The sequence below is a fragment of the Spea bombifrons genome, chromosome 4, assembly GCF_027358695.1.
Source record: "Spea bombifrons isolate aSpeBom1 chromosome 4, aSpeBom1.2.pri, whole genome shotgun sequence".
Lineage (NCBI taxonomy): Eukaryota > Metazoa > Chordata > Amphibia > Anura > Pelobatidae > Spea > Spea bombifrons.
Window position 1 is genome coordinate 100,362,301 of NC_071090.1, and position 14,943 is coordinate 100,377,243.

Here is a 14,943-nt window from a genome sequence, read left to right on the forward strand (position 1 = left end):
AAGTGGAGAAGGTCTTGTACCTTCCTTTGGTGGAACGTATCTTTAAAATAGAAGATACAATGTAAACATAAGATATTAGCGTCAGTATAAAGGATGTCATTACTGATATAACCCCGTGAACAAGTATAACAATGCTTATAGTTGTGGTGTTGCCATAGGAAAGTTTTTCCAGAACTTTAATGTCACAAAAGAAATGGTTAACTATATTGGAGGAGTGGTAAAGTCCTTTGGAAGCGGCAGTGGTTGGAGAAATTGATCCCAATATTCCACCGATCCAGGTTCCGGTGGCTGCGTATACACACGCTCTTCTATTCATGATCCCAGTATAATGAAGGGGTTTACAGATTGCTACATAACGATCATAAGACATGACCGTTAACAAGAAATACTCAGTGTTACAAAAGGCTACAAAAAAGTAAAGTTGGACGATGCATTCGGCGAAGGTCATTCTCCCATTGTTTGTGGCGAAGATGTCGATGAGCTTTGGAGATGTTACAGAAGTGTAAATAATATCAAGAGATGAGAGATTACACAAGAAGAAGTACATTGGCGTGTGAAGAGAGGGACTCCAGCATATCAGTACTATCAGTACCAGATTTCCCAGCAATGTCAACGTATAAATGGAAAGAAAACACAGAAAAAGAGGGATCTGTAGATCTGGAACATCAGAGAATCCAACAATGATGAATTCAATGGAATCATTCTTAGTTTTTGGCTCCATAATCCAAGGGTCCTTAATTAAATGCTATAGTGAGTAGAAGCTCTTAGTCTGAATTTACTCAACGAGATTCTGGAAAAAAAAATATGGTTCAGTAAACCCAAATAGTTTTAAAGTAAGTAGTTTACTTTACTTTAAGTGTTATGAGAAATTTACAGAGCGGCAAACTTCTGCCTAAAATGTAAAAATTACAACTGCAGTGTATCTTTGGTGAAATATTACAAAAAGCTTTTAGTAATGCAAAAAAAATTAGTCATGCAACCTATTATCAACTCGGGCAAGGAAGTCACGGAGGAGCCTAGTCGCAGATGATACAAAGGACTATCTGTACCCAACGATGCATGATTCATTACTGGAAGGTACAGACAGGACTGATTAAGAGATGTTGACCACAATTACTGCTTTTTAATTTGTTTTTGAAATTTTGCATTTTGTTTTCTTAAATTACATTTATTAAAATACCTTTGTTTGTAAATGTACATGTGTATCTTCTATTTTAAACAATAATTTTTTTATTTAAACGTCTGGCATTCCTATATTCTCCGAGCGCTACATCATTGAAGCACCATGTATCCAATAAATACTTTACTGAAAACCAAAAAAAAAACTTACCATGTATGTGCTGATCTCCCGCAAGATATGCACTTGGCATGTGCTTATGGTTAAGCAATGAACATTTTATTCTTAAAGAAGATGGAAAAAATCAATATAATGTTGTATACAACGATGTAGCATAGAACTGAACAAAAATGGGGTTTCATTCATATTGGTGCAAATATTGTGGTCACTATTGAAGGCAAGCACTACACTAAGCTGATCCTTTATGGCAATGCTAAGCAAGTCCTGGTTATCTAATAAAGTCCTACTCTAGAATATAAAGATTCCAGAAACACAATATTATGTGAAAAACATTACAGTTCTAAGATAATTTAAGATAAAAAAATAATGTTGTTTGAGATTCCCCTGTAAGTCAGTTTATGTAGAAATATTGCAGAAAATCTCCTCCAGCTTTATATAGCTGAGCCTTTTACCAGTGATTCCCATATGATATATTTCTCATAAAGCTCCCTAATGGGTAATTTCCATGAAACCTAAATGACTGAAAACAAAGCCGCTTGGAGATTTTCAGAGTTACAATAAGTAATATCTACAATTATCAAGTACAATAAAGATCAGTAAAGATACAAAATTCAGTAGCAAATAACATTTTCATGTTTTTTTTTCCTTCTTCTGGATAAACCAAAATTATAATGCATGTTACTGGGTTACTGTGCTGCTTATGTTGGTCTCTTGGCATCTTCAACAATGAAACTGTACTCAGACCCTAGCGGGCCATCAGGCAAACTAGCCTATTGTCCAGTGGGCTGGTGTATCATAGTCCTCCATGGTATTGCCACTAGTGAGGCAGATCACAGCCTTTAGTGCAGCATGTATCCAGCTGGCGGCCACACATAGCACTGCTTCTCTGGGTTTGTAGATCCCCCACATCCCCTCCAGGAACAAGGTTTCGCTGCAAGTGGGCTAGCCTACCGACATCAGTGGACCACCTACCCGCATCCTGAAAAGGGAGCGCTCCAGAGGGAGTCAGGTAAGGTGGGCCAGGTCAACTTCCTCCTCTAGCCACACCCCCAGCACAGGTGTCCTGATTTGGACACCTGAAATGTTGAGAAATATCTATGCAGACTGCTAAGTATGTGGGGCAATGTAGTGGATGTTTATGTATTTTTTTGTAACTCATAGGTTACATTACATTTTATTTAGCAGCACTAAATTCTGTAGCATTCTTACTTATTAAATGTTTTGCTCCCCTTAATTATTTAACTCGTTTAATTATTGAGTAGATGGGACTGTCCACCCCCATCCCGCGGTAGCCCGATCCTGACGGTTCTTGGGTATGGTCATATGTTGGGCACTGCCCTTTAAGTGCCAATTTTAATCTCCTCTCTGGACATGGCTGTACTAATCCCCCATTCCAAGGGGGGCATAGGTATATAATTTCAACCCATTGGATGGGGGGTCTGGATGGGGGTCATTGGGGAGGCACAGAGAACATCATATGCCTACCCCAATGCCCCATAGGCTTATTTAATAATTTTTAAGCCCCCCAATCATATTGATAATGCAATAGGGAACAAGAAGGGTTGTACTTGGGTTTTGTAGCCTTCATCTTCTCTTATTCATCTCTCTCTTTCCCCTCTTGTAGCTTTCCAGAAAAATCCTAAACCCACCCCTGTGTTCGTTTTATTTATACATCCTATTTTGAATCCTGAAACCAATTAGCCCTGATTACTAGACTTGTGCATTCATATTCTGGCGAACATGAAAACGAACACGAAGGGTGCGTTTTCGTTGTTCAGCCTCAATACCGAAGAAACAAACATGGTGGCCAATGACCAATGATCTCCCCAGGCCAAGTTCCGTGCCAGGAGTTTAGAAGTCTGTACGAGCGACTCTATTGGTCTCAAGGGCTCAAACGACAAATGGGCCACACTGAGAGACAGAGGGGACACAAAAGCATAAGAATTAAGGTTTATAATTTTGGAGAAGAAGCATGCTTAAGATGAAAAAATTGCAAGCGGTAAATGCAAGAGCTGGAACTTGTCAACGTCATTCATTATCTGAAATATGTTCATGTGCTGTGACATAAATGTCATGATGCATTTGATGCAAGTGGCCACAGAAAGTACACTTTATGCTGCAATTACGCAATATTTAAGAGACTGTGGAGAGGTACAAGCTGGAAATGAGAGAAGAAAATAGGAAAAACAAAGAAGACTGCTGCAAAATACAATGGCAATAGTCACATTTCTATTTATTTTTGTAAAATTTACTTTTGTTGATGTAAAATATCATTATGGCAAATTTCTTTACCTCCTTTCTTACTTTTAAAACAGATGTGTTTATAGATTTTGTTCACGGCTTTCATAACCTCTTTATTTCTCAACACGTAGACTAATGGGTTTAACATGGGAACCAAAGCAACATATAACATTGAGAGGAGCTTATCCTGCTCTTGAGAACTCTCCAAGGTTGGTTTCATGTTCAAAGTGATAGACGTTACGCAAAATAGTATGACAACAGTGAGATGAGAGGAGCAACTGGAGAAGGTCTTCAGTCTTCCTGCGGAGGTACGGATCCTTAGAATGGTAGATATTATATACACATAAGAGATCAAAATCAATATAAATGGAACAAATCCCCACAGGGCACCTTCCACGGTCATTATGGTTCTAATGTTCTTAATGTCACTGCAAGAGATTGACATTATAGTTTTGACATCACAGAACAGATGATTAATTTCCTTGATTTTGCAAAATGATAAATCGGATATCAGAGCCGAGTACATCACAGAGTTTAAGGCGCCAAGAAGCCATGAGAAAGTTGCCATCAGAGCACACGCTCTTTTGTTCATGATCAGAGAATAACGCAGAGGGATACAAATAGCCACATAACGATCATAAGCCATGGAGGCCAACAGGAAAAATTCAGTACTGACACAACAAACAAACACGAACATTTGCGCAATGCATCCTGGGAAAGAAATGTTGGTGTCACGCGTTGCTGTGATGGTCATTAGCTTTGGAAGGATGGAGGTCACATAAAGAATGTCTTGGACTGACAAGTTACATAGGAAGAAGTACATTGGAGTGTGTAGATGAGACGTGAGGCATATGAGGGCTGTAATAGTTATATTTCCAAGAGTAGCCAGAAGGAACATCAATAAAGTCACAAGGAAAAGTATCACCTGGACCCCAGCGTACCTGGAAAATGCTATGAGTTGGAAGTCTCTGCTCCATGTGCTGTTCTTGATGCTTTCATGCATGGCGCTGTCTTAGGAGAAGGGAAAGAAAAAAAAAGGAGGGAAATTTCCAAATTTCACGTCTACTGTATTTTTTTTCATATTGGTTGATTTTTTTTTTGTATTTAATCCAGATTATTTTAAGTAAAACATTTCAGCAAAATATATCATGAATTGTTAAAACCGTATGAAAATATGCTCATTCCTCAGATGTATGAAAGAATATAAAAACTAGCAAACATCGTTTTATATACAAACAAAGGCAAAAAAATGTATGCGCCAAAATTTATTTATTACAAAACCATGATGTCAATTATATTTTACCCAAGAGTTTGATGTCAGTCTATAAAAAGTAAAACGATCAGTAAGCTAGGTAATTAGGGGTGGTTCAGTAAACAAAACATTGCAATAGATTTTTTGACAAGCTGTGACAAATACTTCAGGTTACCCGTCACTTCCATGGCTAATGCATGAGTACATATCATTTCTTCTACCTATTGCTTGTGGATTTTTTTATCCAACCCTTGCAATTGACTTGGAGCGTTTAAGACGAAGGGACTATTTGATCTCATAGAGTTGCACAGGTTGGCCACAGGTTGACCACTGAGCATTTTTGTTAACTTTGTAAATTTTTTGTCATTTTTTTTTTTTGTCATTTTAGTAGCCTTGCTGGGACAATGTTTGTAGTTTTGCTATAGTCATACACATTACACATTACCTAGTGAAACCCATGTATAAAAAGTAAGAATAGTTTAAAAAAAAAGACATGTTAATAGTTTATTCTTATCAAACAAGATGCAAAGTGAGTGAACATAAGAATAATTAAATCAAATCCATATTTGTTGTGACCACCCATTGCCTTCAAAGCAGCATCAGTTCTTCTAGGTGCACTTACGCTCAGTCAGGGATTTTGTAAGCATGTAGTTAGCCGTATGATCAAACTATTATACCAAACAGGCGCTAAGGATCATCAATTTAATATGTCAGCTGAAACATAATCATTAATTGAAACAAGAACAGCTGTGTAGGAGGAATAAAGCTGGGTGAGGAACAACTAAACTCACTACCAAGACTGAGCGCAGCAACAAAACGTAAGTTACACTGAATCAGCAAAGTCTCTCCCAGGCAGAAATTTATAAATAAATATATATATATATATATATATATATATATATATATATATATATATATATTAGACCAAGACTATTTCAATCTAATTATTTTATATCAGTACACCAAAATGTCACTGAAAAAAAAAACAAAAAAAAAACAATGAATAGTCCTTAATTGAAAATATTTGAAAGGGATACAAATATTACATTTAAACTATTTATATATATAAAAAAAAAAAAAAAAAAAAAAAAGCACAGTACTATTTGTATAGCAGGGAAGTACCAAGCATTTAAACGTCATTACCATCATTAGCAAAAAAAAGAAAAAAAAAAGCTAATCTTGGCTAAAAAGTCTTAATTTGCTCTCCTTTAGCAAACAAATACCATATACTCCTAGTAGAAAGAAAAAAAGTTGCAGAATAAAAAAAAAAAAAAAAAAAAGGTGGTACTTTCGTCTAATAATTTGAGACCCGCACAAAGCAGGTAAATAATGCACAACTACACCCATATAGCCATGGGTTACAAACAAATGCCTACACGGTTGAATTAGAAATAAAATATAACTTTTGGTAAATCATGCAAAATGAAAATATACTCAGGTGAAGATGACCTGAAAATAGGGGAGTTTTGAACAAAATCTATTATGTAAAAAAAATGGAGCTGCGATACTAGAAGAATTTCACTACTGATAAGCATACCTGGGAACTAAACGAGCTAATTCTGAGATTTGTTAAATATTAACCCATTGTGAAGATTCTAGGAAGCGAACTGTGTTAATTAAATGGCTCTAATAGCGATCCTTGTGGAAACCTTGACTTGCCGTTATTTAAAGATACAGTTCATTGGGTCACCTGCATTCAAGCAGGGATATTAACCAAAATGTACTGGTAGCAAAAACACGAATTGTCAGTATTACCGTATTTGCTCGATTATAAGACGAGGTTTTTTCCAGAGCAAATGCTCTGAAAAATACCCCTCGTCTTATAATCGGGGTCGTCTTCTAATCAGACCCCAAAAAAATGCTGGCGCCATGCTGCTTACCGGTCGCGAGCAGCGTCTCTTCTGTTAGAAGCAGGGCAGGAAGCTTGCAGCGTCCTCACAGAACTCTATCTCCCCCCTCCCTCCTCTGAGGGCGGGGCCAGAGAAGTTGCTACAGCCGGTCCCCTGCAGAAGTCTGCGAGTGGGAGATCTGCAGTTCAGGTGAGGGGGTGGGGGAGGGTTTTTGAGTATGTGTGAAGTGTGTGTGATTAAGGGAATGAATGAGTATTTAAATGTGTTTGTGTGTGATAGCATGGATGTGTAAGGGGGGTGGGGGTTGTAGCATGGCATATGGAGGCTGTAATCCCACTGCTATCATCCCCAGGTTCCAGCATGTACTGGCTGCCTTGGCTTGATAGGAGTGTGATTGCTGTTAGCAGTTTGATATATATATATATATATATATATCAAACTGCTAACAGCAATCACACTCCTATCAAGCCAAGGCAGCCAGTACATGCTGGGTTAAAAGGCATATCATGGGGCTGAGAAATCTGGACCTCCAGAAATGCATTTTAACCCCCTATATGCCACTCAGCCCTATGATATGCCTATATACCTCCAGAAATGCTTTATACCCCCCTATATGCCACTCAGCCCCATGATATGCCTTTTAACCCCCTATATGCCAGAGTGGCATACAGGGGTATAAGGCATATCATGGGGCAGAGTGGCAAATAGGGGGGTATAAAGCATTTCTGGGGGCAGAGTGGCATAACTGGGGGGGGCAGGTTGGCAAATAAAAGGAAATTTAAAAAATATATTTTTCTCAATCATAGCTTTTATTAAACATGAAAATAATTTACATTAATATTTACTGGTAAAACTTTTTCCCTATAGGGTAGTCTTATATTCAGGCTTTTTGTTTTTTTCCTAAATTAATATTTTGATTTTGGGGGGTCGTCTTATAATCGGGGTCGTCTTATAATCGAGCAAATACGGTATATGTGATTGCAGCGGTATAGAAGAGGAAACAGTTAGTTCCAGAATGCGTGACCCTGAGAATCTGCCCCTTTACCCCGAGACAAAAGATACTCGGCATGATTAAAAAAAGGCAGATTGTGCACCCAATATGATTTATACTACCGGCTCAGGGTTTTGGTCAATACTAGAGCTTCTTTGAAACCAGTGAACCCCTATAAAAATGTTAACACCATATAATAGTTTTTCCACTGCAGTCTCATTATTAACGAGGACCAAATAATTCATAGATTACCTGAGTAATGCGTGCTCATTGTAGCGGGGAACATTTCTGCCTCTTTTTATAAAGACTGTGGGTATATAAAGACTCGGTAAGCCTTCTTTGACAAAATCCCAAAAGACTTCTTGCGTTCTGCTTACAGCGATTCATTCGGGAATTTTCTATAAACCTGCAACATTTACATTAAGTTTTACATATATTGACAAATAGCATAAGCAATTAAGCAAGAACTGAGATTAATACTGGAAGAAAAAGGATGAGCAGGCTGTTGAGGGATACGTTGGTCAATTCTTGGGAGCTAGTCGGGCAGGACGCCCAAGGAATAATCTGTCCCTGAGAAAAGTTTAATAATGCCGCGGATTAAGCAATTAAGCGTTAATGGAAGGGAGCAAAGCCGAAATTCTTCATAGCTTTTATTAGATCAAAATTAAAAAAAAACAATAAAACATGGGAGCAGATAAGCACCATCAGAGAGCAGCCTGACATGTTTTGTCCAAGTAGGACTTAATCATAGGCACATTAACCTGCATGAGGCAAAACCTTGTGAGTTTACCCCCACTGCATAAAAAAGAAATGCAAAAGTCCTCAGAAACCCCTTTTTTAACCAAGGGGTATGGCGATTGACTACTTTCTTCACTCACCTTGTGGGTGGTGGGAGGTATTTTAATAGCTTGGGAGAATATATTGCCTACATGTTGGCCATTCACAAACTGGGGGCCGCTGGTGCCCCAGGAGTACAAATATGTACTTGATTATGAGCAACCAAAGGCTTTGCCATAGGTTGAAGATAGACACTTTTTCTTTAATTGGGTCAAAATGAGAACCACTTTATTGTACTTTAATCCCTCCATCACATAAAGCAAGGGTGATAGAAGGGGAGTGGTACTGGATGTGGTCTGTGGCCCTCTAAAGGAGCATATGCAAACTTTAACCTTAGGGGGCAAGGAAGCCAAGATGGCTTCCAAAGGGTATTTATTTTTGTTTTGATCCCACCCTTCCTACTGGGTTGGGGATAGGGTGAAGGGTATATTTAGGCAACATCCATGTAACTGTTGGTCCTTTGTTATCCAAAACAGGAAATTTGACCATGTAGCCCATTTGAGGGAGGGAACAGTGCCCAAGTAACACAGTTTAGGGATAACACAGACCTTGAAGCCCAGTATGGGTGTGATAGAACCTTTACATCCCTCTATTTGGTCTTGTAAATTATTTGAGATCCTTTAGGGCCATCATAGCCTTCTAGAGACCCACAGGTATGGATCAGGCCTCCATACTTTAGTTCTGTGCCAGGCTCCAAGGTTTCTGATGGCAGCCCTGTTGGGACATATCACAAGATTTTGAGATTAGCAATCCAGGACATGCGGTTCCCCTCCCGTGTGGGTCTTATTCTATTTATATAAAAAAGGTGACATTTAGGGCTGTCTTTCGCATGAGCCCCCAGGCAGACCTCTGTTGTTCGGTATTTTGGATATTTGATGGATTTGGACAAACAATGCATGCCCTTATGTTCATATATAATGTTTTTATAGAGCAGCTTTCCCCTTTACGATGATGATGATGATGATACATTGAATATGTACAGAATATGTGTGTGTCTATACCAATTAGTGTTTTTAAATAAAACATATTTTCTGTTGATGGATAATAAAATATACATAGATTGCTGTAGACACAGTAATACTCTCTCAAACAGTAAACAGTTTTAATGGTGCATGGCAATGACTTACCATGGTTATAGGAGAATGAGACAGAATGTGAGGAATGATTTGGTTGTTGTAAAGGTTATACAGAAAATCCATGGCCTGGAGATCATGAATGCGGGGGAATAAATACTATCTTTCAGAATGTAAGAACTAAGAAGCTAGATTGTGTAATTCTCTGAACAGGTGTTTTTTAGTGGTCATTCAAAGTTGGAATAAGCCAGGAAGAGTCTCATTGAATCAGGTAGACCATGCAGGGCAGGACTGGCCCACCGGGATAACGGGAAATTTCCCGGCGGGCTGGCAGATCCGTGGGATCCGTGGCAAACTAACATTGAAAAAAGCCCCCCAAGCTGCCTGAAATCTAATCTAAAAGGCCGCTGTGTGCTGATACGGCTGGCTGGCGCTACTTTAATTATTTTAATTTATTTTTTTATTAATTTTTTTTTTAAAAAGTATTAAAGTAGCTCCGGCCGGCGGCATCAGCACCCAGGGGCCGTGTGCGATGGCCGCCTAGTGATGGGAGCAGCGTGAGGGGTGAAAGCTCCGCCCCCTCGCACGGACCTTTGACCCCTCACGCTGCTCCCATCACTATGCGGCCATCAGATTGCTGGAAATCGAATCTAAACGGCCGCTGGGTGTTGATCCCGCCGGCTGGAGCTACCTTAATACTTTTTTTTTTTTACTTAATATGGCAAGCCGATCCGGCATATTAAATTAAAAAAAAAAAAATAAAAGGATTAAAATAGCTCCGGCCGACGGCATCAGCACCCAGCGGCCGTTTAGATTAGATTTCCAACAATCTGATGGCCGCATAATGACGGGAGCAGTGTGAGGGGTGGAAGCTCCTGTTACGTAGAAAAACAGTCTGCAGCTACCAGAGGACGAAGGTCAAGATGAAGAAGCCCCAAAGTGGAAGAAGTAGAAGGTCAGTAAACTAATTTATTTTTTGAACAAACTGTATAATATTTTTTATGTAAAAGCCTTATGCCCGCCCTATATGCCACTCTGCCTCCTTGATATGCCTTATACCCTGCTATATGTCACTCTGCCTCCAGAAATGCCTTATAGCCCCTATATGCCACTCTGTCCCATGATATGCCTTTTAACTCCCTAAATGCCAGAGTGGCATATAGGGGTATAAGGCATTTCTGGAGGCAGAGTGGCATATAGGGGCTACAAGGCATTTCTGGAGGCAGAGTGGCATATAGGGGGTTAAAATGCATATCATGGGGCAGAGTTCTGTCGTTTTATCTCTTTGTCTCCACAGGACAGTTGCCCCTCACTACTATAGAATATATGATTACAAACAGACCTTTGTCGTTTTTAATCTCTGGGCTAAAGCTTCATTATTGCTTCAGAACATAGTATTTTTGCCATCTGGCCCTTCGGAATTTTCTTCTGTTTTGACTTTCTTCTGAACTTTTGAGTTGATTTACAATTACTTGGCACTGAGCCCAGTGTTCTTTAGCTCGTTTAGTGTATCTATGAGACTTTCAAATATGATAACAAGTTTTATCTATGATCATTCTTCATTTTATATTCGTATTTCAACACCTACTGGAGTATGCATGGGATTCTTCAATGTTACCCTTATTTCAGGGGGTTTGCAAATGACGTGTGTACCCGCGGGCCCATTTTTATGTTAATATCAACCTTTTCAATTAAATATGTTATAGCTCTCGAAACCTCCTTGTTTCTTAAGCTATATACTATCGGATTTAACATCGGGACGATAGCAATATACAGCAGAGACAGCAGCTTGTCTTGTTCTTGAAGATGGTCGGGGTTCGGCTTCATGTACATAGTAAGGCATGTTCCATAGAGTAGTAAAACAATGGTCAGATGAGACGAACAGCTAGAGAAAGATTTTAATCTCCCAGATGAGTTATGTATCTTTAGAATGCTAGAGATAATATATACATAAGAGGTCAGTATCAATAGAAAGGAAATTATTCCTAAAAGGACGCCTTCCAGAAAGATTAAAAACAGAATATGTGTGGTGTCGCTACATGTGAGCTTCAGCATGGTTTTCAAATCACAGAAAAAATGATTAATTTCTTGAGATGGTCTGAAGGATAAGTTCGCCATTAACATACAAAACATCAAAGAATTCAAAGCACCATTAAGCCAAGAGGTGGTGGCCAGTAGGGTGCAGATCTTATTGCTCATGATCACAGCATATTGCAGAGGCATACAAATGGCTACGTAGCGGTCATAAGCCATAGAGGTTAGAAGGACAAACCCTGTTTCCACACAGGCTACAAACAGAAACATCTGAGTGAAGCAGCCAAACGAAGAAATACGCGAGTCATGCGTAATCGTGACGACCAAAAGTTTTGGCAGGATGGCAGACACGTAGATCATGTCCTGGACTGACAAGTTGCACAGGAAAAGTACATTGGGGTGTGAAGATGGGACACCAGGGAGACAAGGGCAGTAATAGACAAGTTTCCAATCATAGAAAAGAGGTACATTAACAGGACACAAAAACATATGGGAAGCTGCGCATCTGCGTACCTGGAAAATGCCAGGAGATTGAACTGTCTACTTTGGATGGTTCCACTCATATTTGCTACGTGGAGGAAGAAAAAAAATTAGAACATTAAAATAGAAGTCATGGGAGTTTCCATTGATGCTACTTACATTCATTGTAGTTGTGCCCTGCTAGCGTAGCAGGCTAGCTTGCAATCCCATGCATGTTTAAATTCCCATTACTATATTAACCTCTAACACTTCTGCTGAGAGCCAGGTGCCATAAAACCAGCGGGGCAGCCTCTAGTACAGTGAACGGTAATTCATTTGACTGCATAAAATAGTTTTCATCTCACTGATGCTTGCACAAAAGGTTGTTCATATAAATTCAGTTTTTTTTTAAATGGAATTCTTTTCACTTTACACTGTTATTTACAATTCCAGTGGTAGAATATTTAAAATATTTATGCTTGTCCCACAATTTCTATGTTTTATTTTTAAAAAAAACTTCATACTGGACAAGCCTTCTTATCCAACAATGGTCAGGTGTCCCAATACTTTTGTCCATATATATATATATATATATATATATATATATCTATATATATATATCTGATACAGGTTCATGTTTAACATTACCTTTTAATAATAGCTTTTTTTTGGTTATTTTAAGAAACATATTTCAGTGAGATATAAAATTTTGAAAACCTGCAATTACATTTATTCTATCAATCCATCCATTAAGAGTGGTGAATATAGTGTAAGCACAACAATTAATTAACACGGTTCAGCCACCTCTTTCTATGTCAAAATGATCAAGTTAATATACGATGTCCATATTATGCAAAATACATTTCATAAAAATTATATTTAATTACATATTTCAAGCTTGTAGATGAATGATAAGAATAATTCTCTGCAATTTCAAAATTGGGTGCTTCAGACATTTTTCTGTACAAAATGATTGAAAACAACTTTTAAATCTATCTTTTATTAATTTTATAGTGGTCGCAGTAGTATAGTAGTATACATTACCATCTGCATACTGGTCGTCTTGACAAAAGGATCCTATCTGTCGTATTTTTGTATTCCATTTCATGCTGCATAGAAAATAAAATACAGCCCTGATGATACATTGAAAAGTCAGATTCAAATGATTTAAAGGTTCTTGGTTTTGCGAACACTTTTAAGAGAGGGTCCCATGCTAATTTAGACTCCTTTTCTAATATCTAATATAGTAACAGGTAATAAAGTATCATAGATGCACTAAGGGCATAAACATTTTAAAAAAGAGAAAAGTAATAACTGATCTCTGAAGATTACACAACTAAAGTAGGCCAATTAAAAGTTTGGAAACATGCTGCTGCTCATTAGAAGAACAGTTTGTTAAAATGATCTTAAAGTTGAAAACGTTTTTTGCTGATTAGTTGAAAAAGTTGTTCTTGTATGGGAAAAAGTTTTAATTTTTCAGTAGATCTCATATCATTACTAAAATTATTCAAATCATTATGAAAAACATAAACTTCTATACGGTAAATGGAAAGCAAAGAAAAATTGCTGTAACTAGTAATACATTTTTATTGTAATCACGTTCAATTTTAAGGATGAGTTTTTAAGAGTATCCCCGAGAGGGGAGGCAGCGACCATCGCATATAGCAGTATTGGGGATTTAACTGTTAATAATTGAGTACTCGGGGTACTCGTCTTCATTTTTCTATTGGATGTATGTGTCAGTGAATGAATATATATTGTACATACATATAAAAAACAATCATCTTTTAAGTAGCCCAACTAAAAATTAGGTCATTACAACCTCAGATGAAAAACACCACATGTCACGTGTGAAAAACTAAGTACACCTTATGATTCAATAGCTTGTAGATCCACCTTTCGCAGCAATAACTTGAAGTGATCATTTTCTGTATGACTTTATCATTCTCTCACATTGTTGTGGAGGAATTTTGGCCCACTCTTATTTACAACGTTGTTTCAATTCTATGAAGTTTGATTGGTTGAGGCAGCCTTAGTTGGGATTTAACACCAGTGGCATATGTAGGGAGGCAGGAACAGACCATGGTCACGTAACATGAGGTCACATGACCCCGTGATTAAAGTGAGGCCGCTTGCACGGTGCACAAGCAGCAAAGAAAATCTGCGGTTGAGCTGTGTGTGAGTCAGGGAAGGAGGGAGAGGTTAAGAGGGGGAGGAGACAAAGTGTATAAGTGTTTGGGAGCATGCATGTATGTATACATGTATGTGTAAGTATATGATAATATATGTGCAAGTGTGTGAGCATGGATGTATAAGCATGAAAATGGATGTTTATGTGTGAGCATGGATGTGTAAATGTTTGTGGGTGAGCATGACTGTGTATGTGTAAAGGTGTGTGAGCATGTATGTGTAAGTGTGTGTGACAATTTATGTGTATACATAAATGCGTGTATGTGTGCATGTATGTTGGCATCATTGTCTAAGTCTGTGCAAAGGTGAGTGTGTGTGTAAAAGTGTGTGCCACTCCATATGTAAGTCACTGAGGGAGAGGCAAGGAAAGATGCCAAATAAAATAATGAATAAGAGTAAAGATAGGGAGAAAGGAAAGAGATAATGAAATGCAGGAGATATGGGCATAAAGGGATATTAAGATAAAAAGGGGAGAGCTAATAAGAAGTAGAAAGGATAATAAGAAGGGGAGAGATAATGTGAAATCGGAGGAGAGATAAAGAGGAGGAGAGATATACAGAAAGCAGAGATAGGAAAAAATGTGAGTTAAAGAAAGGGAAGTGATAAACTGAAGGAGACGAGGTAGAAAGGAAAAAAAGAGAGAGAAGGAGACATAATGAGAAGGGGGATCAAAGAGAGGGGACAGATAAAGAAAAGGGTAAGAGATAAAGTTAAATAGG

General features: G+C 38.2%; 1 protein-coding gene and 1 pseudogene across 1 annotated transcript; both read right to left on the bottom strand.

Annotated features, from left to right (window-relative positions):
- Positions 1 to 3,179: 3,179 nt before the first annotated feature.
- LOC128491492 (olfactory receptor 2K2-like) lies at positions 3,180 to 4,541 on the bottom strand. Its single transcript, XM_053463811.1, has 2 exons — positions 3,590 to 4,541; positions 3,180 to 3,208 (listed from the first exon to the last, which is right to left on the bottom strand). The coding sequence occupies exons 1-2, from the start codon at positions 4,539 to 4,541 to the stop codon at positions 3,180 to 3,182; spliced, it is 981 nt and encodes a 326-aa protein (XP_053319786.1).
- A 6,620-nt stretch (positions 4,542 to 11,161) lies between these two features.
- On the bottom strand, positions 11,162 to 12,138 carry LOC128491493 (olfactory receptor 5B21-like; annotated as a pseudogene).
- Between the last annotated feature and the right edge of the window lie 2,805 nt (positions 12,139 to 14,943).